Below are 27,245 nucleotides of genomic sequence, written 5' to 3'. Positions count from 1 at the left end.
TGGCTGCTACAAGTCAAGCCTGGGTCAGTCCAAAGCCAGGAGGTTAATCCAGTGTCCCCAGTGGGTGGCAGGGGCCCAGGCACTTGGGCCAGGTTCCTCTGCTTTTCTCAGGCCATTAGCAGAAATCTGGATTGGAAGTGGAGCAGCCAGGGTGTGAACCAGCGCCAATATGGATGCACACATTGCAGGTGGCGGTTTGACCCGCTGTGCCACACATTTATAGGAAAGAACATTGATTTCAGCATTATATATTATAACAACCAAAAACTGAGATGAGGGAAATACAGGCATTCTGTAGGAGCAGCCAGATTAAACACATTTCCATGCATCTGTACAGCTTAATGCTATGATTCTGCAGCTTATTTTTAATGAGTTAAACATTGTTAATGAAATGCTGAATAAAAAATGCAAGTTGTAGGGCTGTGCTGTGGCATAGTAGGCTAAGCCTCCGCCTATGACACCCGTATACCTGATGGGCACCATTCGTGTCCCAGCTGCTCCTCTTCCCATCCAGCTCCCTGCTTATGGCCTGGGAAAGCAGTAGAAGATGCCTGAAGTGCTTGGGTTCCTGCACCCACGTGGAGACCAGAAGAAGCTCTCGGCACCTGGCTTTGGATTGGCTCAGGTCCGGCCATTGTGACCATCTGGGGAGTGAACCAGTGGATGGAAGACCTCTCTCTCTGTCTCTCCCTCTCTCTCTAACTCTGCCTTTTAAATAAATAAAATCTTTAAAAATTGAAATTATACATTTATCTTCTCAGACAGCAAAGGAATAAAATTACAAGAAGAATAGAAGCTTTACAAACATAAAAGTTAAACTGCATGCTACTGAACAATTTTTGTGGTTTGTGAAGACTGAGCAAAACTCTCATTTTATGGAAATGCGAAGGACATAACTACTTGCCCCACTGTCATTTAAAGTCAACTGAAAAGGGAACCAGGTAGTAGCACAGCCATGGAAAGAAGTTCAAATTTATGGAAGAATCTGCTACTTAAATGCCCCGTCTGCACAATCTGGAAACAAGAGGCTGAAGGCACCATTTATCATCTTGCCAGTATTTCATTTGTAGAGCAGACCGACAGTTTCTGTGTTACATCTCCCCTTTGAGTTCCTGGATTCTCTGCGTGGTACTCACTGAGGCCCACAGAGGAAGGCATTTTTCAGGTAATCCTAACAGCAGAAACCGACTGTCGATATGTGTCTTGGAGGACAACGAAATTATATTTGCTCTTTGCTCAGCATCGTTACATCCTCTGCCTGTTTTCAGTTTTAATTGGCAGTGACATCGCAGATAAATTCTATGCCTTGAATGACAGGGTCACATAGGAAAAATATATGATATTCACTTACCCAACTTCTATCAAATGTCAAATCCAGAAAGACCCAGATCACCGCTGATGGAACATTTTTGGAATTCCAGACAATGTTGTGGTGAGTGACATCAAAGTCTGAAGTTTTAGATCTATTCTAAAGACTCTGGTCATCCTTCCCCAAATAAGCTGCAAGACACAGAACACTAATATATTCATAAGTCAAGTTCAGAAGCAAGAGGCCATTGCAGATGTTTTATGCATCTCACATCCTGTATCGCAAATAACTTGTACAGATGTTAAGGAACAGAACAAAGTAGTCTGTGCGCATGGCTGATTTACACATGTTCATTGGCGTCTCTCCTCCCTCTGAACCAGAGCGGCCCCTGGGTTTGCCCAGCACTGTCCCACGTGTGGAAGGCACTCTGTGGGACTTCCAGAGTTCTATGGAAATGCCAGGGGCCTCTGCCAGGTCACTGGTGTCGCTCACCTGTGGAGCCCTTGACCAGACCAGCACTCTGCATGCCCCGGGCTCCCCTGCTGCAGGACGCCAAGGCCACACAGGAGGTTTCCTGCAGCCCTCCGTCTGAACCCAGCTCCACTGCTGGTCTTGAGCGACGGTGTCTCCAGATGATGCCAGCTCCTCGCTGTGGATTCAGTCCCAGCCACTAGCTCTTCCCTCAGACCCCAGGCATCAACAAGCAGATGTGGGCCATCACCACCATGTCTCCTCTGGACTGCTCTCCCTTTAGGCCAGGAGCAAAATAGCATGATTATATTCATAATATGTATATTTATTTTCTTTATATAATCACATAAACAATTTATATATTTACATATAATTTATGTATTTATTATATTTAATCTTATCAAATTTTGTTTGAAAGAAAATTCCATGTTCACAACAAGAGAAACAGCATGGGTGTAGTGGAGGTAAAAGGCACAGACATGGACGAGAAATCTGCCTTTCCTCCCTCCCCTCCGTCACTCCCCGCGAGGCCCGGCTCTGGAAGAAGCTTCTGGAACACTGCTGCAGAACCTTCAGCATCGACTGACCCAGCACCAAGCAGCACCGACACTGTGCGGGCTTCGTTCCAGGGCTTGGCCTGCACGTACTCCACTTCTATCTGCGTGTTCAGTGTGTGATGAACAAGACAGATCCTGCACCACTGTCCTCTCATTAAACATTTGAAACAATCGGAGACCAGCACTTAGTAACAGCCAATAGTTATTGACTATGGTGTGACAGATCAATAAATGTGGACAACAGGTACTCACCGAATCAAGGTAAAGTTTTCCTCTGTTTATCATCACTTTAGTTTTGGGTCCTTTGAACTCCCCTTTTCTACTTGCTCACAAAAGAGATTATTGTGAACTGCAGCAAATTCCACCATGCTGGGCAACGTAAGAACTTATTCCTTCTACTCAGTCACTGCCTCTCTCTCTCTCTCTCTCTCTCTCTCTCTCCTTGTCTCTCTGTCTGCCCTTGCCCACTGCCCCCCATGCTCACACACAACTTTTCTCTCGAGCTGCAGACCCTACGAGTCTCCCTGCTGAACAACAGAACACTGCCTCTCCCTCCCCTCCCCTGCCCACCCGCCCGTGCGGCCGAGTGATCCCTGAGGAAAAGCAGCGCCATCTGCGGTGATGCGGGGTTTCACCGCATCAGTATCTGCCATTATGAATTCTAGAAGCTGGGGGACAGTGCTCTGTGTGGTGCAGTCTGAGTGTGTCGCCAAAACGTTTCTGGGATGGAAGCTTGGTCCCCAGTGTAGCGATGCTGGAAGGAAGAGGAAATTTTAAGAGGCAGAGACAAGCATGAAGTAATGAGGTCACCGTGGGCTGCCACTGAAGGGATTAACATAGCTCCCACGGGACCCAGGGAGAGACCTGTCTGAGAGAGGACAACTGCCCTTCCCTGCTCTCTGGGTCCTGACTCCACGGTGGTCACATCACATGGGCTCCCTGATGACCATTCTCTCTGAGGCAGTCTGAGCACGGCTTTCAAGGCTCCGTGTGTGTGTGTGTGTGTGTGTGTGTGTGTTTGAGTGTATGTGTGTGTTCTAAGTAAGCATCTTAAATTATAGAGGCAGAGTGACAGAGATGGAGAAGGGAAGAGGGGAGAGGATAGAGGGAGAGGGTGACAGAGGAGGTGGGAGGACTGGAGAGAGACAGCACTCCCTCCCTTCCACCGACTCACTCCACAATGCCCACACGAGCTTGCACACAGGCCAGAGCTGGGAGCCAGGACCACAACCCAGAGCTCTCAGGAGGGTGGCAGTCATATCATTTCTGAGCCATCCTAGCCATCTCCCAAGGCCTGCTCTGGGAGGGTTCTTCAGTCATGAGATGCGGCCAGGTACCAGTGCAGGAACTCCAATAAGGGACGTGGGCATCTCAATTTGCGTCTGAATTTCCTTACTTGTTTGAAAGGCCTAGAGACAAGGAGACACAGTCAGAGTTATCTCCTATCCACCAGTTCACTTTTTTTTTCTTGGACAGGCAGAGTCAGACAGTGAGAGAGAGAGACAGAGAGAAAGGTCTTCCTTTTCCGTTGGTTTACCCCCCAAGTGGGTAATCCGAAGCCAGGAGCCAGGTGCTTCCTCCTGGTCTCCCATGCAGGTGCAGGGCCCAAGCACCTGGGCCATCCTCCACTGCCTTCCTGGGCCACAGCAGAGAGCTGGACTGGAAGAGGAGCAACCAGGACAGAACCAGCGCCCTGACCAGGACTAGAACCTGGTGTGCCGGCGCCGCAGGTGGAGGATTAGCCTATTGAGCCACGGCGCCAGCACACCAGTTCACTCTTGAAGTGTCTGCACAGCCAGGCATGGGCCAGGCTGAAGTCAGGGGTTGGGAATTGAAGCGATGTGTGTGGCAGACTCGATTCCTCAAGCAATCATCGGCTGCCTCCCAGGCTGCACAGTAGCCGCAACGTAGACTCCAGACTGGAGCCGTGACCTGAGAATTTGCACTCTGGTAGGGGTGGGAGCATCCCAAAGCACCGCTTAACGGCCGTCCAAGTGCCCGCAGTCCTGATGCCCATTTGTCAGTCTGCGCAGCCTCAGATATTCTGCTAAAACATGGAATATGAACAATGGAATAAAAGATGAGGGAGATGTTTAATGGCATTTCTAAGAATACAATTTTAATTTAATATGGAACAACTTATAAGTTGTTTGATCTAGATATACCTGATGATGTAGAAATAGGCCAAGGGGTAAGAAAGGTATCACAAGCCATTAAGCTTATTGTTCAAATATTTCTTTTTTGAGTTCTTTTTTGACTTGCTTTTAAATTTACTTATAGAGAATGGATTTCATGAATTTCATAGATAAGACTCCAAGAATACAACATTTTCTCCCTTATTCCATCCTCCTACCTTTCTCTTATTTTTTTCTTTAAATTTTTTGCAATGACTAAAATTTCAATTTACTTTACAATCACCGGTTCAAAACTCCTTTAACCAAAGATCTCCACAAGTAAAATGTAGATAGATCTCTGTTTTACAAGGGTAGAGACGAGAGCTGTAGACAACAATCAAATCATAAGATGTCAGTTTAGCTTGATATACATTATGTTTTTTGTACTCTATATATTAGCTACAACCAACCGGAGAAAGCATCTATTTGTCTTTTGGGACCTGCCTTCTTTCATAAGCATAATGGTCTCCGATTGCATACATTTGTTGCAAAAGACAGAATTTCGTTCTTTTTTATGGCTGAGTAGTATTTCATCGTGTATATTTGTACCACATTTTCTTTAATGAGTTACCAGTTGATGGAAATACGGGTTGATTCTCTACCTTAGCTATTGTGAATTGAGCTGCTATCAACACAGGGGTACAGATAACTCGCTCACATGCTTATTTCGTTTCCCTTGGGTATCTTCCCAGAAATGGGATGACTGGATCATATGGCAGATCTATTTTTTGAGGAATCTCCACACTGTCTTCCACAATGGCTATACCAGCTTCCATTCCCACCAACAGTGTATTTAGGGTACCTTTTCTCCATAGTTTCATCAGCAGTGGTTATTTTTTGATTTTTAGTTGACAGCCATTCTGACTGGGGTGGGGTGAAATCTCATTGTGGTTTTTTATTTGCGTTTCCCTGATGGCTGTTCACCCTGAGCATTTTTGCAGGGTATAAAAACACAGAAACTCAACAGCATTTGTATAAATACATCTTAAATTTAGAAAATACCTTATTTCTAATGCCAAGTTTGCTCACACCTCTCCAGAGAAAAGACTGAAGAAACCCATACTACATTCATCTGGTCAGGAGAAATTGAGACCAGACACAACACAGGCATCTTACAAAAGAGAACTTTCAAGCCAATCTCTTCTGAATATAGAGGTTGCCATCTGAGACCAAGTCTGTAAGAACAGTCTGAATACAGAGATTTTTGTTTTTACAATGGAAAGAAACTGGGATCTCAGGGTGGAGTTTCCACGGGTTGGATGAACACATGCACCCTGCTGTTTGGGGCTCTCAAGGAAGTGGGACAGAGGGGGACAGTGCTTTTGAGTCAGTGATGGGGACATTTAAAGGGAGAGGGAAGCGGCATGCCTGGTGGTCCTCAGGCAGAATACTGGATTTGGAGGGGGCAGGCTTGATGACAGGTGCCTCTCTGACAAGAGAGAGAGTTGTGCCTCCTGTCCATGCAGGGTCTCTGGAGGCGTGAGGAGTTCCTAGGGCTCAGTGTTGATGAAAGTCAGGTGTTTTTAACGCCACAGAAGCCTTAAGTAGACCTGTGTTTCTTACAAAGTAGCTCAGCAGCCTCCAATACTTGTCTGAGAGGGGCAGAGGCTGTACCAGCTCTGAGTGTGCACCTTCATGCTCATGACCCCCACCAGTGGGCTGTGGTTTCTCTTGTCTCTGGGACTTTTCCCAGAACATCCTGTTCCCAAGGAAAGCCTGGTCCTGGAGAACTTGAGAAAGAGTGAGAGGAGCTCCTGGCCCAGGGTTCTAGGGCAGGAAGTGGACATTCCAGGTGTTCAGAGCCTTCTGTCTCCCAGGAAAACACAGTGATCCTGCCCCAGATCCATCACCTGTCAATGTGGGGACTCTGGACAAGTCACTGACAATCCCTAAATTTACATTTGCTTAATTATAAATTACATGGAATGGCTGCTGAGCTGCCCATAGCTTGGGGCTGTGCTGTGGGCTGCGTGGGAAATCAGAGATTCTCCACGTGGAAAGCTTCCTATCCATGGACAGGGGAAGAGGAACTCCCACCCTATCTGCCTCAGGGGTCATCCAAGAACCCTCCCTGTATGCAGCCACTACCGAGTGACACACTCGTTCTCTGACATTTGGAGAGTGAACAATTTCAGACAATTATGCAGCATCAGCTCGGTAAAGCTTCACGTGTTTTTAATCACCTGAGCTTGACAACACAACACATGGACATAGCATTATTTCTCTATCTCGTAATAGGGACCTGAGACACTGTGGGGGTGGGGTTAGGGGTGGTACCTGTGCAACTTTCCCAAGTACATGCAGCTTCCCTCCAGGAGCTGAACACAGACCTTCTGGTACCAGCCCCTCTGCTCTCAGCCACTATCTTCTGATGCCTGTCCACAGTCTCATCTCAAGTGAAGTATTCACCCGCACTATCAGACTGTTGAGTAGAAGTGTTCACCACACTGCACATCTGCCTAGTATCCAACTCTGATTCTGGAGGTGGCTCTGTAATACTCAAGGTGAAAACTGGCACCAAAGTTAGAACTTCAGCCAAATGAGCACACACTTCCCTGTGGTCTCCTGCCAGTGGGATGTCAACAGCTGTCTGTACTGTCATACTGTTCCAGGGTCTTGTCTCCAGAGTTTAAGAAGAAAAGCAACTCGGAAGTCAAGAATATCTACCGTCCGTCCTATCGAGAAAGTCAGAAAAATCCGTGTCTTGCCAAAGAACAGGATGCACCCTGTGAAGGAGTCGACGAAGGTACAGTGTAAATTGATCATCAAGCTCATTTAAAAGTCAAGATTCTACTTTATTCAAGGTCTCATGGTGATGACAAAGCTTTAAAAATCCTATGCTATCTTTTATTCCATGTACGCACAGTAAAATGGTCAAATCAATCAGCAGGGTGCCCAGTACAGGGGAAAGCTGTATTAACAACTTAACCTTGGGTTCACTGTCAATGGCAACCTCTCAGGCTAATGTTCAGACATTTACCTGATGGTGCAACAGGGGCTGAAGCAGACCTCTTCCTGAGACAGTGTCACCAGATTCTGCATTAATAGTAACAGTTGGAGATGAGCATGCAAATTGAATATAGAGTTCAGAAAGTTCTCATACTGAATTCCCACTTTCCCTTTTTCTATTGACACTTCCACTGGTAGGATACATATGTTATAGAAACTGAACCAACAGTGACAGGTCGCTATTACTCAGCTCTGAAGTTGGCACCAAGACTGACTCTGGTGGTAGAGTTCTCTGAGTTCCACAGATGCCTCAGGTCACTCACCAGCAATACACAGTGGTTTCACTGCCCTAAACATGACCTGAGCATCACCCGTTCATCTCTACCCGTGTCTCCCAGAACCCCCGAAAGACCTCAGAACACGACCCAGGACTGGTCATTTTACTGCATTTATACTCGTGCTATTCAGAATTTCCTAGAGTTGCAGCCACTGAGTCTGCAGGTCCCTGTGACTTGGCGACAGATCTAGGAATTCTTTTAAATCTTTTTGTAGGCTGATTGTTGAGTGATTGTCATCACTGAGCAACATCCCATCTTTGATGGTCCTCCAAGTATTAGAGGACTTCTTAGTGGCTTCTGATTTCAGCAAGCAGGAAGAAGGCCACCTGGAGCATTCCTGTGGCAGGTTCTGTGAGGACATTATTCTTAACGTTGACTGGGTAAGTACCTACGATTATGTGGCATGACGTTTTCTTGGTAAGAATGGGATGCGATTGACCAATGAATCCATCTCAGCCTAGCACCTTACTTTCTTGCAAACTCATACATTCGTGTCTTTCCTAATTATAAAGGCTCTTCAGAGGGTCCATCTCCCCTTGCTTAGTGTGGGTAGTTTCTGACTCTGGAGTAATCGGTCTGTTTCACGGAATCTGTCCAATCTGTGGGCACACAGTAGGCAAAGTAATTCCTTATTTTCTTTTTATTGTACTTGCTATCAGTGGCAAGGATGTGACAATACAATGTTTCTTCTTTTTTTGTGCTTGGAGAGGGAGAGGTATCACAATCTTGCTGATCTTTTCAAAGATCTGATTTTTGACTTTTGGGTTTTTCCTATTGAGTTCCTATTTTTTTTTATCACATTGGTTTCTTTTATATGTGTAATATGCATTGTGTTGCCCTTTGGCCCTCTGGTTTCCCAGAGCATAAGAATCCCTTATTATTGTAAATCATCCTCATTTCTTTTCTTTTTGTAAAGATTTTTATTTGTTTATTTGAAAGCCAGAGTCTCAGAGATAGAAGGAGAGCCAGAGAAGATCACCCTCATTTTCTAATGTCTTTCATTCAGTGGTAACATTTTCCTCCTGAGCACTGCTTCAATACAACCCACAGACTATTTTTGTTCAAAATAGTTTAAATTTCCCATAGACTCTACATTGGACCCATTTGTTTCAGAGAGTATGTTATACAGCCTCCATATTTATTGGGGGGATTTTCCAAGCAATCTTTCCTTATTGAACTCTAGTGTGATGCCGTAATGACTAAGTAGTGTATTTTGTATAACACGTATTATTTTAAGTACTGTGTGTGAAAGGAGTCATTCTTTGGTCTACCGTGGAAACTTGATCTGACCCAGAGAAGAATGTGTTTCTGGCTGCTGAAATTTCTCTAAATGGCAATAGAACCAGGTTGGCTGATGGTGCCCAGATTAGATTCCTAGAGTGTCAAAGCAAGGTCCAAGTTGGTTGGTTGGTTTGAAGTATGAGAAACATTGTCTCGTGAGTCTGCAGGTTGGGTGTCAGAACTCCGGGTGCAAGTATGGCCAGGCGCCCTCAGAAAGTCATAAGAGAACCTTTTCCTTCACTTCCCAGCTTGTGCCGGGCTCCTGGAAGCCCTGGGTCTCCTGGGTGGGTACTGCAGCCCTTGCGTTTCTTCTCCCACCATCCCATGGCATTCTCCCACCCCGGGCCTCTCTTCTCATCTTGTAGGAACACTGGTCAGATGAGAACAGGCCCACCCTACTCCAGTATGAACTCAACCTAAGTGACTCAACCTCCAGTGACTTCGTGGCCAGCGAAGGTCCTCTTCCCAGGTCCTGCTGTGACGACATGACGATATGATAACATATCTGGCAGGGGAGCACGACGGATCCCACGCTGGTGTTGTTCTCTGCCACTCTGCCTTCACTTGTCCCCTCCTACTGGGCCTGGCAGTAACTTGTGATGTGGTGTTGAAGTCTTCAATGATAACCGTGAACTGGTCTGCCTTTCTGCTCCATTAATTTTGGCCTCAAGGATTTTGACGCTCTGTTGTAGGCACATGCACAGTAAAGATTGCTGTAGACAGTTGGAGAGCGTCTGCCTTGATTGTTCCTGGACGGGCGTATTTGCTGCTCCACTGTCATTCACTGCTGTTGCATGAACACCCTGTTGGCAGTGAGAAGGGAAGCATTATGTCATATTATGCTCTATCTCAGTTTTTTGTCTACCGGAGAATAATTCACACTGGGAGCTTTCCCATCCGACTATTTCCAGTTGCAATTTCCCCCTAACCTGAGCCCACAGTGGACTTCCTCTGACCTTCAGCATGAGAATGGTGGACTCGTGGAGCACACTCCTGTGAGAGTGTGGTGGCCCCGTGAGACTGGACCCTGCGGGTGCTCACTGGGAAGCAGGTGCACACACAGCCTCTGCAGGCCATTCCCATGTATGCGTTCCTGTGAGCAACTGGCTCCGTGACCCCTCTCCAGTGAGACAATGTCGGCTGTGCCTGTCAGCTTTGCCCTCTGCAGGCAGAAACTTCAGGTGGCGGCTCGCCTGGGAACTTCCACTGTCAGGGTTCTAAGTGGAGCCTTCGGTTTCCACTTGGTTCAGACTTCTTCTTGTTGTAAGGACAGAGCTGATGACCTTCAAGCTCTTCTGATGTCAGTTAAGCCTGGAAGGTGGGCCCTTTCCTTTTTTTAAGATTTATTTATTTATTTGAAAGAGAAAGAGAAAGAGAGAGAGAGAGAGAGAGAGAGAGAGAGAATCATCCATCTTATGGCTCACTCCCCAAATGGCCACAACAGCCAGAGCTGAGCTGGTCCAGAGCCAGGAACCAAGAGTTTCTTCTGGGTCTCTCACATGGTGTCAGGAGCCCAAGGACTCAGGCCATTTTCCACTGCTTTCCCAGGCCATTCGCAGGGAGCTGCGCTGAAGTAGAGCAGCTGGTACATGAACCCAATGCCAGCCCATATGGGATGCTGGCATTGCAGGAGACAGGCTTTGCCCACTACACTAAGATGCAGGTTCTGGGACCATTTTCTTGTTATGTTACTGATGTGTAAAGGATTCATCCCAAAAATCACCTGCTAAATCAAACACTGATGTCGTTTTATTAAATATTTGCATGGATGTGCAGACACCTCCAAGATTTCAAAAACCATTTCACCACCACCCCAGAGGAAACCACTTATCACTGAGCAATCTCTTCCCTTCACTTAATCCCAGGCCCTGGCAATCATGAATGTACTTTGTCTCTGAATTTCTTTGCGACATGCTTCTCATATAAACAGAACCACAGGAAAGGTGACCCTTGGTGTGCGGCTTCTCCCACCCAGCACCATGTTTCCAAGGTCCAGCAATTCTCTAGCATGAACTATGCCTTTCTCCCTCTTCATCAAGCAGGCACATGTGGCCTACAGACAGGGTTCTACCACATCCTCTTCACTGACAGCACCATTGGACAGTTGCACTTTCTCTGCACAACGCTGTGAGCCCTTGTCACAGCTGTGGGTGTGATCATTTGTTGGCCTTCTCTGTGGCAGTGGGATGCCTGGGTCACAGTATCCTGATTCATGGTTCCTGGACTCATTGTCATCTCAGTTCATGGTTCCTTACAGCAGACGGTGTTGAGCACTGCTCCCTATGCATGCTGGCTACCAGGATACTTTCACTGTGCACGTGTCAATTTACCATTTTTAACTGAGTTGCTTTCATTTTTGACATGAATCCCTATCATGTACCTAAGGACTATCAGGTAGTTTCTCACCTCATATACCACCTGTGGTATAAATCACCAAAAAGTGGAAAGCAGGGGGCAAGCAGGTATCTCTCCACCCCAGCGCTCATAGCAGGCAGCAGGTGGAGACACAGAACTGGAGTATTTCCCAGTGTCCACCAACAAATGAACGTGTGATGAAAATGGAGTATATAGACAATCAAAGTTTGATGTATACCACAACATGGACGAACGTGGTAACACACAATGCTTACTGAAAAAGGCAAGCACTAAAGGCAAACACTTAAAGTGGCATGTCCACAAGAAACAAACCAAAGGAACTGAAAGTACAGATAAGCCAGGGATGGAAGGAGAGGGGAAGGTAGATTTCTTTCTTAATAACTGCAGAATTTACAGTGGGTATGATGACAACAGTTGCAGCACACAGGAATAAGGTATGCCAGCATTGTCAAATAATTCATGCCACTGCAGTGTTCCCTTCCAAATGATTAAAATAATAAGTAATATGTCTGCTTCCCCATAGCAACTTAAAACACCCAACAGAGGGCCTGGCACGGTGGTGCATGAGGAAAGCCTGTCCCTACTGGAGCTCCAGTTTGAGTCCCAGCAGCTGCTGTTCCTGCTCCTGCTACTGTTCCTGGGAAAGCAGTGCGGGATGGTCCAAGTGCCTGGGCCCCTGCTGTCTACATATGAGACCCAGAGGTGACCCAGGCTCCTGGCTTCAGCCTGGCCTAACCGTGGCCATTGCAGCCATCTGGAGGGTGAGCCAGCAGATAGAAGATTCTCTCTCCCCACCCCCACTCTCTCCCTGTCTCTGCCTTTCAAAGAAATAAAATAAATCTTAAAATATCAAAATACAAATACCCAACAGAACAGACAGCCAATGAGGCAGCAGCTCATGTTGAGCCATGGAGGTAAGTGATGTTGGAACACTTCAAGAAAAACTGGGGATTTCCATGGCCTACAAAATGGGCAGGAGCAGTGATGAGACCTTGCAAAGGAGTCAGTGCACTACAGCACGTGACTACCTCAAACTATTTCACATTGACTTGGTTGCTTTGGGCAAGAAATCAAGACCCCGTTCCTCATTTATTTCCCGCCCCTCTGCTTGGCCTTCTTTCACCCACCTACGAGGATGGCCCCAAAGTGTCCACGAGCAGTTCAGAGCCCACTTCTGGTGGCCTTTCTGAATTGCTTGTGGGCGTGGGGCTGGCTTTTTTTCTTGCTCTGTCACTGAGTGCAGCACAGAACTGTCCATGTTGTTCACTGCTCACCAACCCACAAGTCCTAGTCCCATGTCCACATAGGCAAGTGTCCCTGCCTAACTTGTCCACAGCTCGAATTTACTGACAGTTACCCTGTGTCCTCCCAGCTGCCCCCGACGACCTGGTGGAAGAACACACCAAACACAGGGCAGAGGAGAAGGCTTGGCAAGGTATGGGTGCCTTTGTTTCTTTGTTTACAATCAATTTTCTTTCTCAAATTGAAAATCTGGCTGCATACATTGCAGATGACTCCCACAATTTTCCTGTTGGTATAAATTAAGTGCTCGCCTATTATTAAGTGAGACCTGACTCAAGATGGTCTTCAAAAATGACCGCAGCAGGGTCGGTGCCGTGGCTCACTTGGTTAATCCTCTGCCTGTGGCACCAGTATCCCATATGGTTGCTCCTCTTCCAGTCCAGCTCTCTGCTGTGGCCCGGGAAGACAGTGGAGGATGGCCCAAGTGGTTGGGCCCTGCACCCACATGGGAGACCAGGAGAAGCACCTGGCTCCTGGCTTCAGATCAGTGCAGCGCGCCGGCCATAGCGGCCATTTTGGGGGTGAATCAACGGAAGGAAGAACTTTCTCTCTGTCTCTCTCTATCACTGTCTAACTCTATCTGTCAAATAAATTTAAAAAAATGACAGCAGCGTTTCCAAGCTATGTGGTACGGGGCATTTCCTCAGTAGCACTTTTCATTCTTAAAAGAGCATCTTGTATTTGCCAAGCAAACAGACATGCGCCATCACCTGTGGAAGGTCGTGTCTTGCACACAAGTGTGCTCTGTGCTTTATCTGGGGGCGGCTGCCTCATGCACTGTGTCCCATCAGGTTTCCCACAGGAGCCCTGTGCAGACAGAATGCGGTCCTACAGAGACTCTCTCTCTCTGGTTGCAGACGGACTCGAGATCCAGCGAAAACGGTATGTATCCTGGAATCCCTCGGTTGTTGAGGGAAACCGAAGGGAGGAGAGAGTGGGAGCTTTCTGCCTGCTCTCCCCTGGTGATTCAACCTGATTTCAGTTTCCTGGTGGATAAGAGGATCTCGGGTGTGTGAAAGAAACAGATGGGCCAGTGCATAGCTATGGGCATCTAAGGCAGGCCCTGGAAGGAGCTGGGTCATTTAGAGATTGTGTGGGTTTGTGTGTATCAGTGTTGTGAGGTTTTTATGATTGATCATGTATGTTTTTTAAAAGTGTGTGTGTGTGTGTGTGTGTGTGTGTGTGTGTTTTCCCTAGAAAATGCATTCCGATGCAGAGCTCAAGTTCTCAAAAGTTGAGAAGAATCTGATCACTGGCGGCACTCTATGTAAATGAACCCATTCAACCCCATCCCCACCTAATGCCGGAAGGGTAAGTTACATTTCCACAGCTTACACAGACATGATGCAAACACAAATTGCCCAAGACCTTGAAGGCCCAAGTGAGAGAGGCAAATAAGTCCCCAGCTTGATCCTTCTGACTACTGGCCTGCAGTGAACTCCCAGCCATGGGATAACCAGCACCACCATGCAAGGGAGTTCCAGTACTTATGTGCCAAGAACTATCAGATCCACAGAGATCCCAAAGCTGTACATAATTATAAGCTGATTTCTGTGGTCACATGATCCAAGTAGCAATAGGTACACCAAACTGCAGGCTTTGGCAGCATCATGAACATGAAACACACAGACAGAAATCCTCATCAACTCACAGATTCTGAGAGCTGTGTGGCACCATGGTGGACAGCAAAGGTCCACCTCTGTCAGGTCCAGTCTTTCCTCAGCACCTGGCCAAAACAGACAAGAAAAAGGGAGACACTTGATTGGATTTCATAGATCATCAACACGAGCCTTAGAAATCATTGCTCAAACCCAGCAGCGCACACCCTGAAGGGTTCTTTTGAGCTCGTCACCCTTCACAAATCCCCTGTGCAGCATGGTGAGAGACATCACTGCCCACCACATGCTGACTTCCTTGATCCATGATCCTGCCGTTGGCTTTGGGTTGCATGAGCCTGGGAGGCTGTTGACTCAAGGGGTATGCACACATCACGTGGAAAAGGAAGACCAGCAGTTTACAATAGCCCATAATATCCAGGAGGAATAAATGGAGTAAATAGAAGAGAGGAGCTCAATGGCTCCAAAGTTGTCATAATAAGGAAGGGGAATGCTAACAGCCCTCATCTGTACCATACACAGTCTTTACATATCTGACACATCACACTATACTCCAAAGAGGTGAAAGCATTTAATATTAATCAAAAGAATATAAAACATATTGAGGAAACTGGAAAAGTAAACCCACTTGATTTGATCATCACACACTGTCTGCATATAATGAATTCCTATGCTACACTCCACAAAGATGTACCATTATAGTAATAAAAAAGGAAGGCCAGGAGAAAAGTTACCACGTGATAACTGGTGTTCATTTGTAAATGGCAGAATTTTAGCATTTTAAAATCTTTATTTACCCGTGTTGACAACTAGCGATTGGCAATAAATGAACATGTTGCTTTGCCTACAACTGAGTCCTTCTCCCACTAACGGTTGCTTTTAATTAAGTTCAGAAGCTCATAGGAGAGATGACATATTCAAATACAATAAACAGATATTGACCCCTGAGTAGTAGTGACCTTGGGAAACATCAAGACAACAGTAGCAGTTTATTTGGCTTCTAAACATGCAGGAGTCGTCCCAGGACTCTTACTGAAATACAGCAACTGTGGTATTTCAGTGGTATTGACCCCGAATAGTTCCCATGAATGAAGCTGCTTTGAGCTAGAAAGCTTAAGGCTCTGCTTCTCAGGTCTTTCACGTTCTTCTCCTTGGCCTTAACCCTCGCCCCATGCCCATGTCCACCAATGCTCCCTGACGCACCAGTGTACTGACAGTCACCATATGTCCGTCTAGTGCCCCTGGAGGATGCATGGGAGGAGCTTCCTGGTGACACGGAGGATAAAGAAACTCCAGAGTACACTGAGGTAAGGGCACCCGCCTTCCTCTAAAACAGAAATGTTCCTTCCTTGGCTTCTTCCTTTCTCAACCAGATGAAGAGAAGAAAAATCTGACCATGGATAGGGTCCATGATACACCCTGTGCACAGTGAGGGCCACTGAGAGGGAGAGTTTACACCAACAGAGAGCTGACGTGGGACACAGGGACAAAATGACTGTCAGGACTGGACCACAGCAAGCTTTTCTCTGCAGCACTTCTCCTCTTTTGAAAGGAATTTTGTGACTTCCCACCACAGTGGACTGGAGAGACACGTCCCCCATGAAGAGCTCATGCCTGCTGGCCTGAGTGTGATCGCTCTGCTCACATCTTTGGGTTCCCTCCATAGGACCACTCTTTCACACGGGGTTTCCCAGTGTCACCAAGGGCATTAAAGACAGGTGCAAAGGGACACAGAGTGTTCAGACCCTCATGGTGCCATTTTCTAATTACAGGTGATCTCAATACGAACAGCAAATGGTATGTATTCAGGAATCACTTACTCCCTGTAGTATGAATAGTCCAGATGACAGCACAGATGGGACTATCTTGGGGGCTTTAGTGTGGAAAGCCACCTGATGCCCAATTCCTGCTATGACAGAGGACTAGGAGTGTGCTGGTGGGAAATTAACACCCTGATAAAGGGTAATGATCATTCCTGGGGTCCCTGGAAGATACTGGCTTGTGCATGGGGGTGGGCTTTATCTATGTGGGTTCCCATGTGTTACAGTTTTGAGTGCACAAGTTTGGCAGTTTGTGTGTATTACCCTAGTTATGTTCCTCTGAAGCCACTAACAGTTCTCTACAAAAAAACAATCACAGAGGTATTGCTGCATGGTTATAGGAATATGTATATAAAAGAGTGAGGGGTTTCAGATGCAGGCTGGAGGCACCGTATTTCAGTGCACTAGGGAAAGTGAGATGTTGAGAGGTGGTGCCTCAGCTCCTCTCCCTCCCTGGAAGGCTTGAAGCTGTGGTCAATGTCTGCCTGAAGGTCAGGTCCACAGAGCCCAGGAAGGGGCTGAGAGCACAGAGAAGGGGCAGGGTCATGCTGAGCAATCCAGGGGAGGAACGGGCGAGACTCTCTCTGAACACTTACTGTCTGTGTTTGTGTCTCTCAAGATTGGGTCTTACAGAGCGTTTCAGACTATACCAGTGACGATGAAGCCTCTTCAGGTAGGAGCAACACCCACAAAGACCAGAGGGTCAGATTAGGGCAATGCTTGGGTTATCTGCTGCTTTGGACCCCTGAGAGGACATAGGAACAGAGGAGGAAAAAAGACATTGTATGTAGACGTCTGATTTGTTCTTTTTTATATTAATTATAGAGTAGGAAGAGGTTTTATGCCCATGGGATTGGAGCAATAGAAATTGTTAACTATCATTTCTTGCTTTACTATTTAAAACTTTACATTTTCTTTTATACTGACCACCCCGGCTTTGCCATTGCAAAGATCAAATCCACTGCATTGTGACAGGACAGCACTGCCTTCAAATTGAACACAAGAGATGTCTGGGTTTATCACTGACCATTGTCTTCGTCCATTTCTGGCCACAACGTAATACCTGAGATTCTGTAATTAATCAGGAACAGAAATTTCTTTCTTACAAGGTTGCAGGTCAAAGAGCAAGGTGCTGCCATTGTGTCTCAGTAAGGGCTCCTTGCTTCATCCTCAGCTCAGGGCAGAAGGAAGAAGAGCACCCACACACACACACACACCCCCAGGGTCAGTTGAGTTAAAGAATACTTGCTCTGGGCTGACTGGGGAGGCCCCAGCATCTTAGAGTTGTGAGGGCCAAGCATTACTCTGGGTTCATCTTGGCTTCCACATCTCATCCAAGTCTAGTGTTTGGAGTAGACTGTGTGACAGGCCATTGTCCAGCTGCTACTGGAGACACTGCATAGCTGTACAGGCTGCCCAGAGGATGTGTGTTAGGGGATCCTGGGCTGGACACACACACGGTCCTGCTGACCTCATCTGCTGGATTGCACTGGGCTCAGTGGAGGGCCTCTGGGCAGCAGGACTGGGCATCACTGTTCCCCTCAGATGCACTGCTTCAAACACAGCCTGTTCCCCCTCCAGTCATGCCTAGCACGTTCCCTGTCCTCAGGCCTGCCAATGTCCTACTTCCCAGTCCTCCCACTGCTCAGGAAAACCCTAGAAAGTCCCATTTATTGATATGGCCAAGAATGCACCTGCTGTGGATACCCTGTTGCCTCCTTGGCCGACTACCAGAATTTGAACAAATTAAATTTCCTCTCCTCTTTGGGTCATCTTTTCAACTGGATCAAGAAACATGGGATTCTTGTGATGATTAAATATTTCAAAACTCCATGAGGTTACCCCAGACATATGGGGTTGGTCCTCATTACCTTCCCAAGGCCCAACAAGCGTCCATGACACTTGTTCCTCATGTAAGTGATCTATAGATGTATTGCTGTGCATGGCAATACGTTTTTTAAAGATTTATTTACTACTTGAAAGGCAGAGTTATAGACAAAGAGGGAAAAGTAGAGAGAAATCTTCAATCCACTGGCTCAGTCCCTATAGAATCTCTATGAGCAGGTTGGGCCAGGATGAATCAGGATCCCGAAACTCCATCAGAGTCTCCCAAACAGCTGGCAGGGCCCAAGCACGAAACATCCTACACTGCTTTCTGAGGCACATTAGCAGGGAGCTGGATCAGAAGTGGAGGAGCAGGGACACCAACCAGTGATCCCATGGAGGGGTCCCCACAGGTGGCGCTTGAACCTGCTGCACCACAATGCCAGCCCCAGGTGGCAGTTTATCTTTATCTTGGCCTCCAGAGCTCCCATATTAGACAACAATATGATTGGTAGAAGATGACAAGGACAAAGGAAATGGACAAGAGTTATGAGACAAAACAGAGGAAGGGAAACACGAGGGATGGAAAACAATGAGTTGCACACACCGACCCAGTGGCTACCTATGGAGGAACAAGGTGACACTTCTTAGGCACAGTGATGGGAATCTGAGGGCTGGAAGAAGAAGGCAAAGTTCAGAGATCCTCTCACTTATACAGAGGTGAAGCCATCTAGGCCTGGGATAGGGATACAGACATGGGGTCCAAGGTTGGCCTACATCATCCAACCAGCAGCAGGGATCCGAGTCCTCACCTCAAGTCTAACTCTCCCCTTTCCTTCTCTCTGGCAACCTCAACACCCCTGCTCTGGTGCACATGGAAGGCTATGTGGCTGCATCCGAACATTCCCTCGGGAGCAGCGATCTGGGAGTAAGTGATTTCTTCTTTCATCTCTTTTCTGATTCTCTTCCTTTCTTGCTCACAAGCCCCTGGTCCTGCTTCTCCCACATTCCCTCCTCACCACAGTGGATGATTCGCATCCTGAAGGACCTGGTGGCATCCAGGCAGTGGATGTCCTTGCACTGTGGATGCTGATCCAGTCTCTCTGCAGCCCTCCCCTCTCCCTTCATCAGCCTTGCCCTCACTCCTCACCCCCAGACTGCACTATGAAACGGTGCTGAGCAACCCGACTGCCCACACAGGGCGCTGGGGTGGGACAGGCAGGCAGGGTCCCAGGGTCCATGGAGGGAGGACTCCAGGGAAGTCTGACTCTGGCCTCCATGTGCCCCAGCACAGGGCTTTTCCTTAATGCCTGGTTTAGGAAACATACTTGTCTCCTTCCAGCTGTCCACATGTTCCCTGGATGTGAACTATCCCCAAAGACTTCAGGACATGGAGGACCTCGACGAAGATCAGGAATTGCGAGTTTGGAGCAGGTAGACAGGGGTCAGGGAAGTAAGGGCACATGGACTCCATTGCTTCACATTCTTTGTGACACCTCAGGGAAGCCAACAAACTGGAGCCCAGAGGTGGAGAGGCTGCCGTCGAGGCTGACCTGGAGAGTGGAGAGGAATGGCTATTCAGGATCCACGCAGGTGAGTGAAGGATGTGCCCTGAGGTGGTCCCAGGGACACATCCTCCTAGGGCTCCCAGGCTGAGCCCCCAGGAGCTGCTTTCATCTGAAGGGAAGGCTGGGGGTGCTGGTACGACTGGCATGTGAATGGCTTCAGTGTGGCCACGGGTGGTGGTGTTTCTAGAAGAGCCACCAGAGCCACTCAACACCTCCCTCTAGAGGGCACTTTCCTGCCTGCCCGACATGGATGCCAACAGGGAGCCTCACCAGCTGTGGTGGGACACTGGTGTTGTCCCTGAGCTCCTCCACCTCGAGACAATGAGGTGAGGATGGACAGAGGGAGGCACCTCTGGGCTCCTTTTCACACCAGAAGAGACCACAGATCCACATTTGCAGACCTGTGGGTACGCGGCCCATCCTGACACCACTTAGAGGCCAGTGCAGAACAAGGGGCTGCTGGGATTTCCCCAATCCTCAGGGGGCCCTCAGCCCCTTTTCTTAGAGGGTGACGACCGAGGCTTTTTAAAATATGTTTAAACTGTTTTATTGGGGGGGATATAAAATCATCTGGTTAGCTGTCAAGTTCAAACAGAAACACTTGACATCAATTCAAAGCAAAGCTCACTTTGGAGAGTGACAGGAACAGGGCCACAAGTCCCTCTGTTCTTCTCGTCTGTGCTCTGATTTTACACTTCAATTATACACACACACTGGTTTTATGACCCTTTCAGAAGAAGTGGCTTCCATCCCAGTTCCATGCTGAAAGGTACTAAAGCAATCATGATATGGTTTTAATGCCAGAAAATAATTGTTTCCAATTACATGCTTGAGATCAGATCTACAGGGAGGATAGAAAGAAGTTCTGCAGGATTAGGGAAGGAAACCGAAGAGCTGGGGCAGTTGTCTGTAGTTAACATGTGGGTCACAGGCTGGATCCTGGATCTTGATGGTGAGGTCAGACTGGGCAGGATCACGGCCCCACCCTGTGTCATCAGACCCAGGGGAGTAGGCCTTGGCTTTTTAATCCCAGGACCAGGTTAGAACGGCTTACTTACACAAATCTACCAAAAACAGATGCTGCTGAATAAGTGGGGAAAAAGGGACACTAACCCACTGTTGGTGGGAATGCAAACTGGTAAAGCCACTATGGAAGCCAGTGTGGAGATTCCTCAGAAACCTGAATATAACCCTACCATACAATCCAGCCAATCCTCTCCTTGGAATTTACCCAAAGGATATTAAATTGGCAAATAAAAGAGCTGTCTGCACCTCAATGTTTATTGCAGCTCAATTCACAATAGCTAAGACATGGAATCGACCTAAATGCCCATCAACAGTAGACTGGATAAAGAAATTATGGGACATGTACTCTATAGGATACTATACAGCAGTTAAAAAAAATGAAATCCGGTCATTTGCAACAAAATGGAGGAATCTGGAAAACATCATACTGAGTGAAATAAGCCAGTCCCAAAGGGACAAATATCATATGTTCTCCCTGATCGGTGATAACTAACTGAGCACCTAAAAGGAAACCTGTTGAAGTGAAATGGACACTATAAGAAACAGTGACTTGATCAGCCCTTGTCCTTATTGTCGAGGAACAACTTACTACTTTATTCCTTTTAGTATTTTTTTGTTCTATTTAGTACCATTGATTGAACTCCTTAATTAACACTCAATTATTCTGAAGTGTTGAAATTTAACTGAAAAGTGATCCCCATGAAATCTAAGAGTGGGAATAAGAGAGGGAGGAGATGTACAGTTTGGCACATGCACAATCGACTTACCCCTAATGGTAGAGCTAGAAACATACCAGACGATTCCAATTCAATCCCATCAAGGTGGCATGTACCAATGCCATCTCACTAGTCAAAGTGATCAGTTTCAGTTCATAATTGATCATAATGATAGGATTAAGAGTCAAAGGGACACATAAACAAGACTAGTGTCTCCTAATACGAACTGATAGAACTAAAATGGAGAGAACAATCCAACATGGGAAGCAGGATACACAGCAGACTCACAGAATGGCAGATGTTTTAAACAGTGCTTTGGCCTCAGTTCAGCCCTTAAGGCATTCGGATCTGGCTGAAGAGCCCATGAGAGTATTTTAGCATGGAAAGCCAAGACACTCAGGGGAAAAATAAATGACCTAAATGAAAGATCTATGTGAGTGAGATCCCAGCAGAAAGAACAGGCCATCAAAGAAAGAGGTACCTTTCTCTGAAGGGAGGAGAGAACTTCCACTTTGACTATGGCCTTGTCTAAACAAGATGGGAGTTGGCGAACTCAAGAGGCTCCCAGGCCAGCGCCGTGGCTCACTAGGCTAATCCTCTGCTGTAGCACTGGGACCCCAGGTTCTAGTCATGGGTGGGGCACTGGATTCAGTCCCGGTTGCTCCTCTTTCAGAGCAGCTCTCTGCTGTGGCCTGGGAAGGCAGTGGAGGATGGCCCAAATGCTTGGGCCCTGCCCCTGCATGGGAGACCAGGAGGAAGTTGGCTCCTGGCTTCAGATTGGCGCAACAAGCCGGCCGCAGCACGTTGGCCATAGCACCCTTTTGGGGGGTAAACCAATGGAAGGAAGACCTTTCTCTCTGTCTCTCTCTCTCACTGCCTAACTCTACCTGTCCAAAAAAAAAATAGGATTCCATAGCGTTGGCAGCTCATGACAAGAGCCTCGGGTGATTACTGACATCATAAATAAGAGTGTCAATTGTTAGACCAACAACAGGTGTCACTGTGCACTTACTCCTCATGTCGGATCTCTGTCCTTAATGTGTTGTACTATGTGAATTAACGGTATAACTGGTACTCAAACAGTGCTCTATACTTTGTGTTTCTGTGTGGGTGCAAAATGTTGAAATCTTTACTTAGTGTATACTAAACTGATCTTCTGTATATAAAGATAATTGAAAATGAATCTTGATGTGAATGGGATGGGAGAGGGAGTGGGAGATAGGATGGTTGCGGTGGGAGGGAGTTTATGGGGGAAAAAAGCCGCTACAATCCAAAAGTTGTACTTTGGAAATTTAGTAAATGAGAGAGAGAGAGAGAGAGAGAGAGAGAGAGAGAGAGAGAGAGAGAGAGAGAGAGAAATCCCAGGGCCTGAGAGACTTGCCCTTTCCTGTGCATCAAGTTCACAGTTTAAGGGGTCACCTCCCTGAAGGCTGTCCCATGAATGCCTGGGGGAATTCGCCCTAGCAAATGGGCCTCAGTGACCAGGACCCTGACTGCTGCTGAGTTCGGGAGATCCTGAGATTAGGAGCCCTGTGAGTGCTGTACTCCCACCCCACTGCCCACACCCCTGCTGCATCCCTGTCCCCCCACTGACCCCTGCTCCTGTGTCTTTCTTGCAGACATCTTCAGCTGCTCGGAAGTCTGCAGTGTGGAGTCCTTGGACCCAGAGGAGCTGGAGCTTCCCACACCATCGGAAGCTTGAACCACACAGGAGGAGACACAACAGCAGCCACGGCCCTCCTCACCAGTCCTCTGCGAGCTCTGATATTAAATCATCACCGAGCACCAGTTGGTTTCATATGGTTTTGTCTAATAAAGCACAGTGTAGGAAAACAAGCTTAGCAAAGGTATAAGTTCAAAGGGTCCGGGAGCAGTCACCTAGTGAGTGCCCTCACCAGCACTCTCTGGAAAGGAACCGGAAAGCTGTGGTCTCCACTGAAAGTCACTGCCAGGCGTGGTCTTTTCAATCTGTGCTGCAGCAATGACTTCCTAGTGGTTGTGTTGTCTCATGTCTGCTCCTCCTCTGGAAGGGACCATGAGGTCCATCTCACCCAAGACCTCTCATGACCACCTGGACGCCAAAGCATTTTTCACCTAACGTCAGCTTGAATGGCACAAAATTCCTGACTTATCCTTTCTCTTCTTGAGTATCTTAAATACATTTTATTCCCCTGTCCCAGACTCGCTGTCTCTACAAGACTGGTGAGAGTCTCATTTTCATTTCCTCCTGTGCCGCTCATCCTTGAACTCTAGATGCATGAACACATTTTCTTTTAATTCACAGATGCTACTAGAGTATCAGTGACATCAGTCACTCAAAGTCAGACCCAGGATTCTGTGAAGTAGTGTGGGAGTATACTTCATAGCAGAAGAAGTCTGAATTCTAATTATTAGTCTGGATCACTGCATTGGTTCCCTCTTCCAGGAATCCCATTCATACACATGCATGGATTCACCTTTGGTATTTCCCTCTAGTGTTCTGAAATCTTCAGTAAAATTCCTGTTCTTAACAGTAAGTATTTCCCTTTATGTCACCTTCTGCTTCTTCTAAGGCACAGTCTGTTCCTGTGTTTCTTGTGGTTTGCATTTCAAGGCTGATGTTATTTTCTCCTGTTTTCCTTCTTCTTTCCTGAGTCCTGCCCATCCATTTCTGAGTTTCCCTGATTCTTAGTAATGATGTCCCTTCACGCTTGGTACCATTGTCTTGGTGATTTTTCCTTCATCCTGAAAACGACTCTGCTCCACACACAAAGGACAGCAAGATCGGAGTCTGTTCATGTGTGGCGTGGTTCCTTCTTTGTTTCGATTACTGATTCTCCCTCTGGTACCCTTGTATGATCCATCAATATGTTGTTGTCATCCTTTTTACAGAAAATTAGGTTTTGGAAATTCTGAATGAGCAACAGCATTCAGAAATGCCTGTCTCGCCTCACCCTGCTTTCTCAGTTGTTTCTGCGCAATGCTAAATAATACAACACCTAATCTCCTGCCTCTGTAGTTCATTGCTTCATGAACCTCCCCTCTCAATCAGTCTGACCTGATTATTCTTACTCAGTAGAAGTCCTGTTATGGAGGACAACAGCCCCCAAGTTCCCAAATCTAGATTCAGTCCCTTTATACAGAGAGGCAGTGTCAGAATCCTGGAGCTCACGGAGTTATTTTTATTGTGTGTCTACAAAATGCTTCCTCTAAGTTACTGGTTACCCTTTCTCTGTTGTCACTATTTCATTCATAGGATCATTAGGTCTGAGTTTCTTCTGGTTTATTTGAGTCACAAAATAAAAAATTAGTGTTTTTTTCTACTTATATTTGTGTCATTTGAATTTAGATAATAATTTTCACTTTATATCAATCTTCAGAAAAATCTGGTTTAACTACACAAATTTTTTTCATTTATTAGTGATCATTATTCCTCTTGAATTCCTAAGATTACAAGACAGATACACATAAAGTCATATATACTTAGGCCCACAACGCTAGCACAATACGATCTTGCCAATTTCAGACAAAGAAAGCAGGCATGCTACGATTCCTTGTGTTTGATACATGATGGCCAAGGACCCTCTTACTGATTCACCCATGTTGCCATTAAATGCACTGTTTTGAAATAAATTCTCAAAGGGAAAGAACTCCTTGACTTTTTTTTTCCCATGTAAAAAATTAATGTATAAATAAAATCCTATCATTCACATAACATCATGAATCTAATTCCTGAGAATTAAAGATGTATGCACACACACTACAGACTGGGTTTCCTGGAAATAAAACACTGATCCTCACACATGTAAAGTTAACAGCAGGACTGTGTGAATGAACTCCTGGTTTCCTGTAGCCTGGGGATGCTCTAGTGCTCACTCTCCATGGACTCCCATTGAAGGAATGGCTGAGCCTGGTCACAGCTGCATCTTAAGCACCCCTGCACATACACACATGCATGACTTGACAACAAATGCAGGACAATGTCATACAAGCCCTTCCAGCCTCTGACGCCCTGCAAGCATATACAGGTGACCTGTCCCAGAGCACTCCAAGCACAGGCTGGAAGAATTCACGGATTCCATAATGTGTACCAGTGACCTCAGAAATGCTGCCGAGGCATGCGGTGGAGGCGCTGGTCTAGTCTCCTGTGTGTACGTGCATGCTAGGGATGGTTCAGATCAGCAGGTCCAGAAGTGAAGACAGCAGCGTGTGGAAAAGCAGAATGGCCTTAGGAGGCAGGGGAACTCCTCATGGGGGACCCTCAGAACCAGTGCTGGGACCCCGACTGATCTATCTGTCCTGGCAGCCTTTCACTGGCACCCGTACAATTAGGAAGCATCCAGTGAGAGAGCCCAACTGGAAACAAAGTGCTGCTCTCAGGCAGCAGAACTGCTCAGGAAAATTATAACCAAAAGGAAATAGATGCATAGTCACTGCAGTGAGATCTATGAGTGGATGACAACAATGTTTTTAGATTTGGGCTGGAGCCTGGTATAGCAGGTTAAAGACCTGGCCTCCAGTGCTGGCATCCCATATGAGTGCTGCTGGTTCAAGTACTGGATGCTGCACTTCGGATCCAGCTCTTTGACATGGCCTGGGAAAGCAGTAGATGGTGCCAACAGGGCCTGCTTCAGCTTGCTCTCACTGCTCAGCAGCTCTCCACCATGGCCTCCAGGCTTTGGATCCTGCTGTTTGCCACCTGCAATTGTTCAAGGAGGTCAAGGTTCTGTTTGTGTAAGCTGTTGTTGGTTTTCTCTCATTTATCCATTCCTTGGTTTTCACTGAGTGGGGAGGAGTCAATGAGCCCTTCTTGAAGCATGTGGTACTCGACTTCATAAGCTTGTAACTGCTTAGCGATGTCCATCTCAAACACCTGGTTGATGGTCTTCTCCATCTGTACCAAGCCCAGGTTGGGCAGTGTGCTTTTGATAAAGTTGACTATGGTTTCTAGGTTTTCCTGCTGCAGAATCAAGGGCTTGTGGCTTCCCAACAGACTCAAGACAAAATGGATTAAGACTGAAGAGAAAGGTTTCTTTTTTTCTTTTTTTTTTTTTTGGACAGGCAAAGTTAGACAGCAAGAGAGACAGAGACAAAGGTCTTCCTTCCGTTGCTTCACTCCCCAAATGGCTGCTACAGCTGGTGTGCTGTGCCAGTCCGAAGCCAGGAGCCAAGTGCTTACTCTTGGTCTCCCATGTGGGTGCAGGGTCCAAGCACTTGGGCCATCCTCCACTGCCTTCCTGGGCCACAGCAGAGAGCTGGACTGGAAGAGGGGCAACCAGGACAGAATCTGGCACCCTAACCTGGACTAGAACCATGGGTGCTGGCGCCGCAGGTGGAGGACTAGCCAAGTGAGCCGTGGCACTGGCCAAGAGGAAGGTTTCAAACTCTAAACCTAAACCACCTCCATCAAGAAAAAATAGGAAAAAGGATTTTTTGAATTCATGATGTTGATGTTCACTGGGATGTTTGTTGGATTTGGCCCTAAAACCAGAGAGAACAAAAATGAAAATACACCAATGTGATGCCTCCAACCACAAAGCTTCTTGACAGCACAGGAAACAACCAACAGAGTGAGGAGATGACCTACAGAACAGGAGACAACAAGTGCAAATCACTCATCTCATAAGGGGTTAACACTCAAAACATTCAAGGACCTCCAACAGCTGTATTACAAGACACCATGTAATTTCCTTAATAAATGGAGCAGAACTCACAGGGCTTCCATAGCCTTGGAAACTCATGACTGGAGCATAGGGAGATTACTGATGCCATAGACAGGAGTGTCAATTGGTAAAGTCAACAACAGGAGTCACTGTGCACTTACTCCTCATGTAGGATCTCTGTCCTTAATGTGCTGTGCATTGAGATTTAATGCTATAATGAGTACTCAAATAATATATTTCACTTTGTGTTTCTATGGGGGTGCAAACTGTTGAAAT

The 27,245-nt window shown here is 46.8% G+C and overlaps 1 protein-coding gene across 1 annotated transcript in view; it reads right to left on the bottom strand.

The window, feature by feature from the left end:
* Positions 1 to 7,378: 7,378 nt before the first annotated feature.
* LOC103347106 (uncharacterized) overlaps positions 7,379 to 27,245 on the bottom strand; it is a 189,164-nt gene continuing 169,297 nt past the window's right edge. The window contains exons 6-7 of the mRNA XM_089317016.1: positions 14,409 to 14,483; positions 7,379 to 9,882 (exon numbers count right to left, since the gene is read on the bottom strand). Coding sequence (XP_089173142.1) covers positions 9,857 to 9,882; positions 14,409 to 14,483 — 101 coding nt within the window. The 3' untranslated portion in view covers positions 7,379 to 9,856. The remainder of the gene's footprint in view (positions 9,883 to 14,408; positions 14,484 to 27,245) is intronic.

Source organism: Oryctolagus cuniculus, chromosome 17, assembly GCF_051225735.1.
Source record: "Oryctolagus cuniculus isolate XC-2025 breed Fujian yellow rabbit chromosome 17, ASM5122573v1, whole genome shotgun sequence".
NCBI classification, from domain to species: Eukaryota; Metazoa; Chordata; class Mammalia; order Lagomorpha; family Leporidae; genus Oryctolagus; species Oryctolagus cuniculus.
The sequence above is the reverse complement of the archived record's forward strand: the minus strand, read 5'-3'. Positions and strand labels throughout refer to the sequence as shown.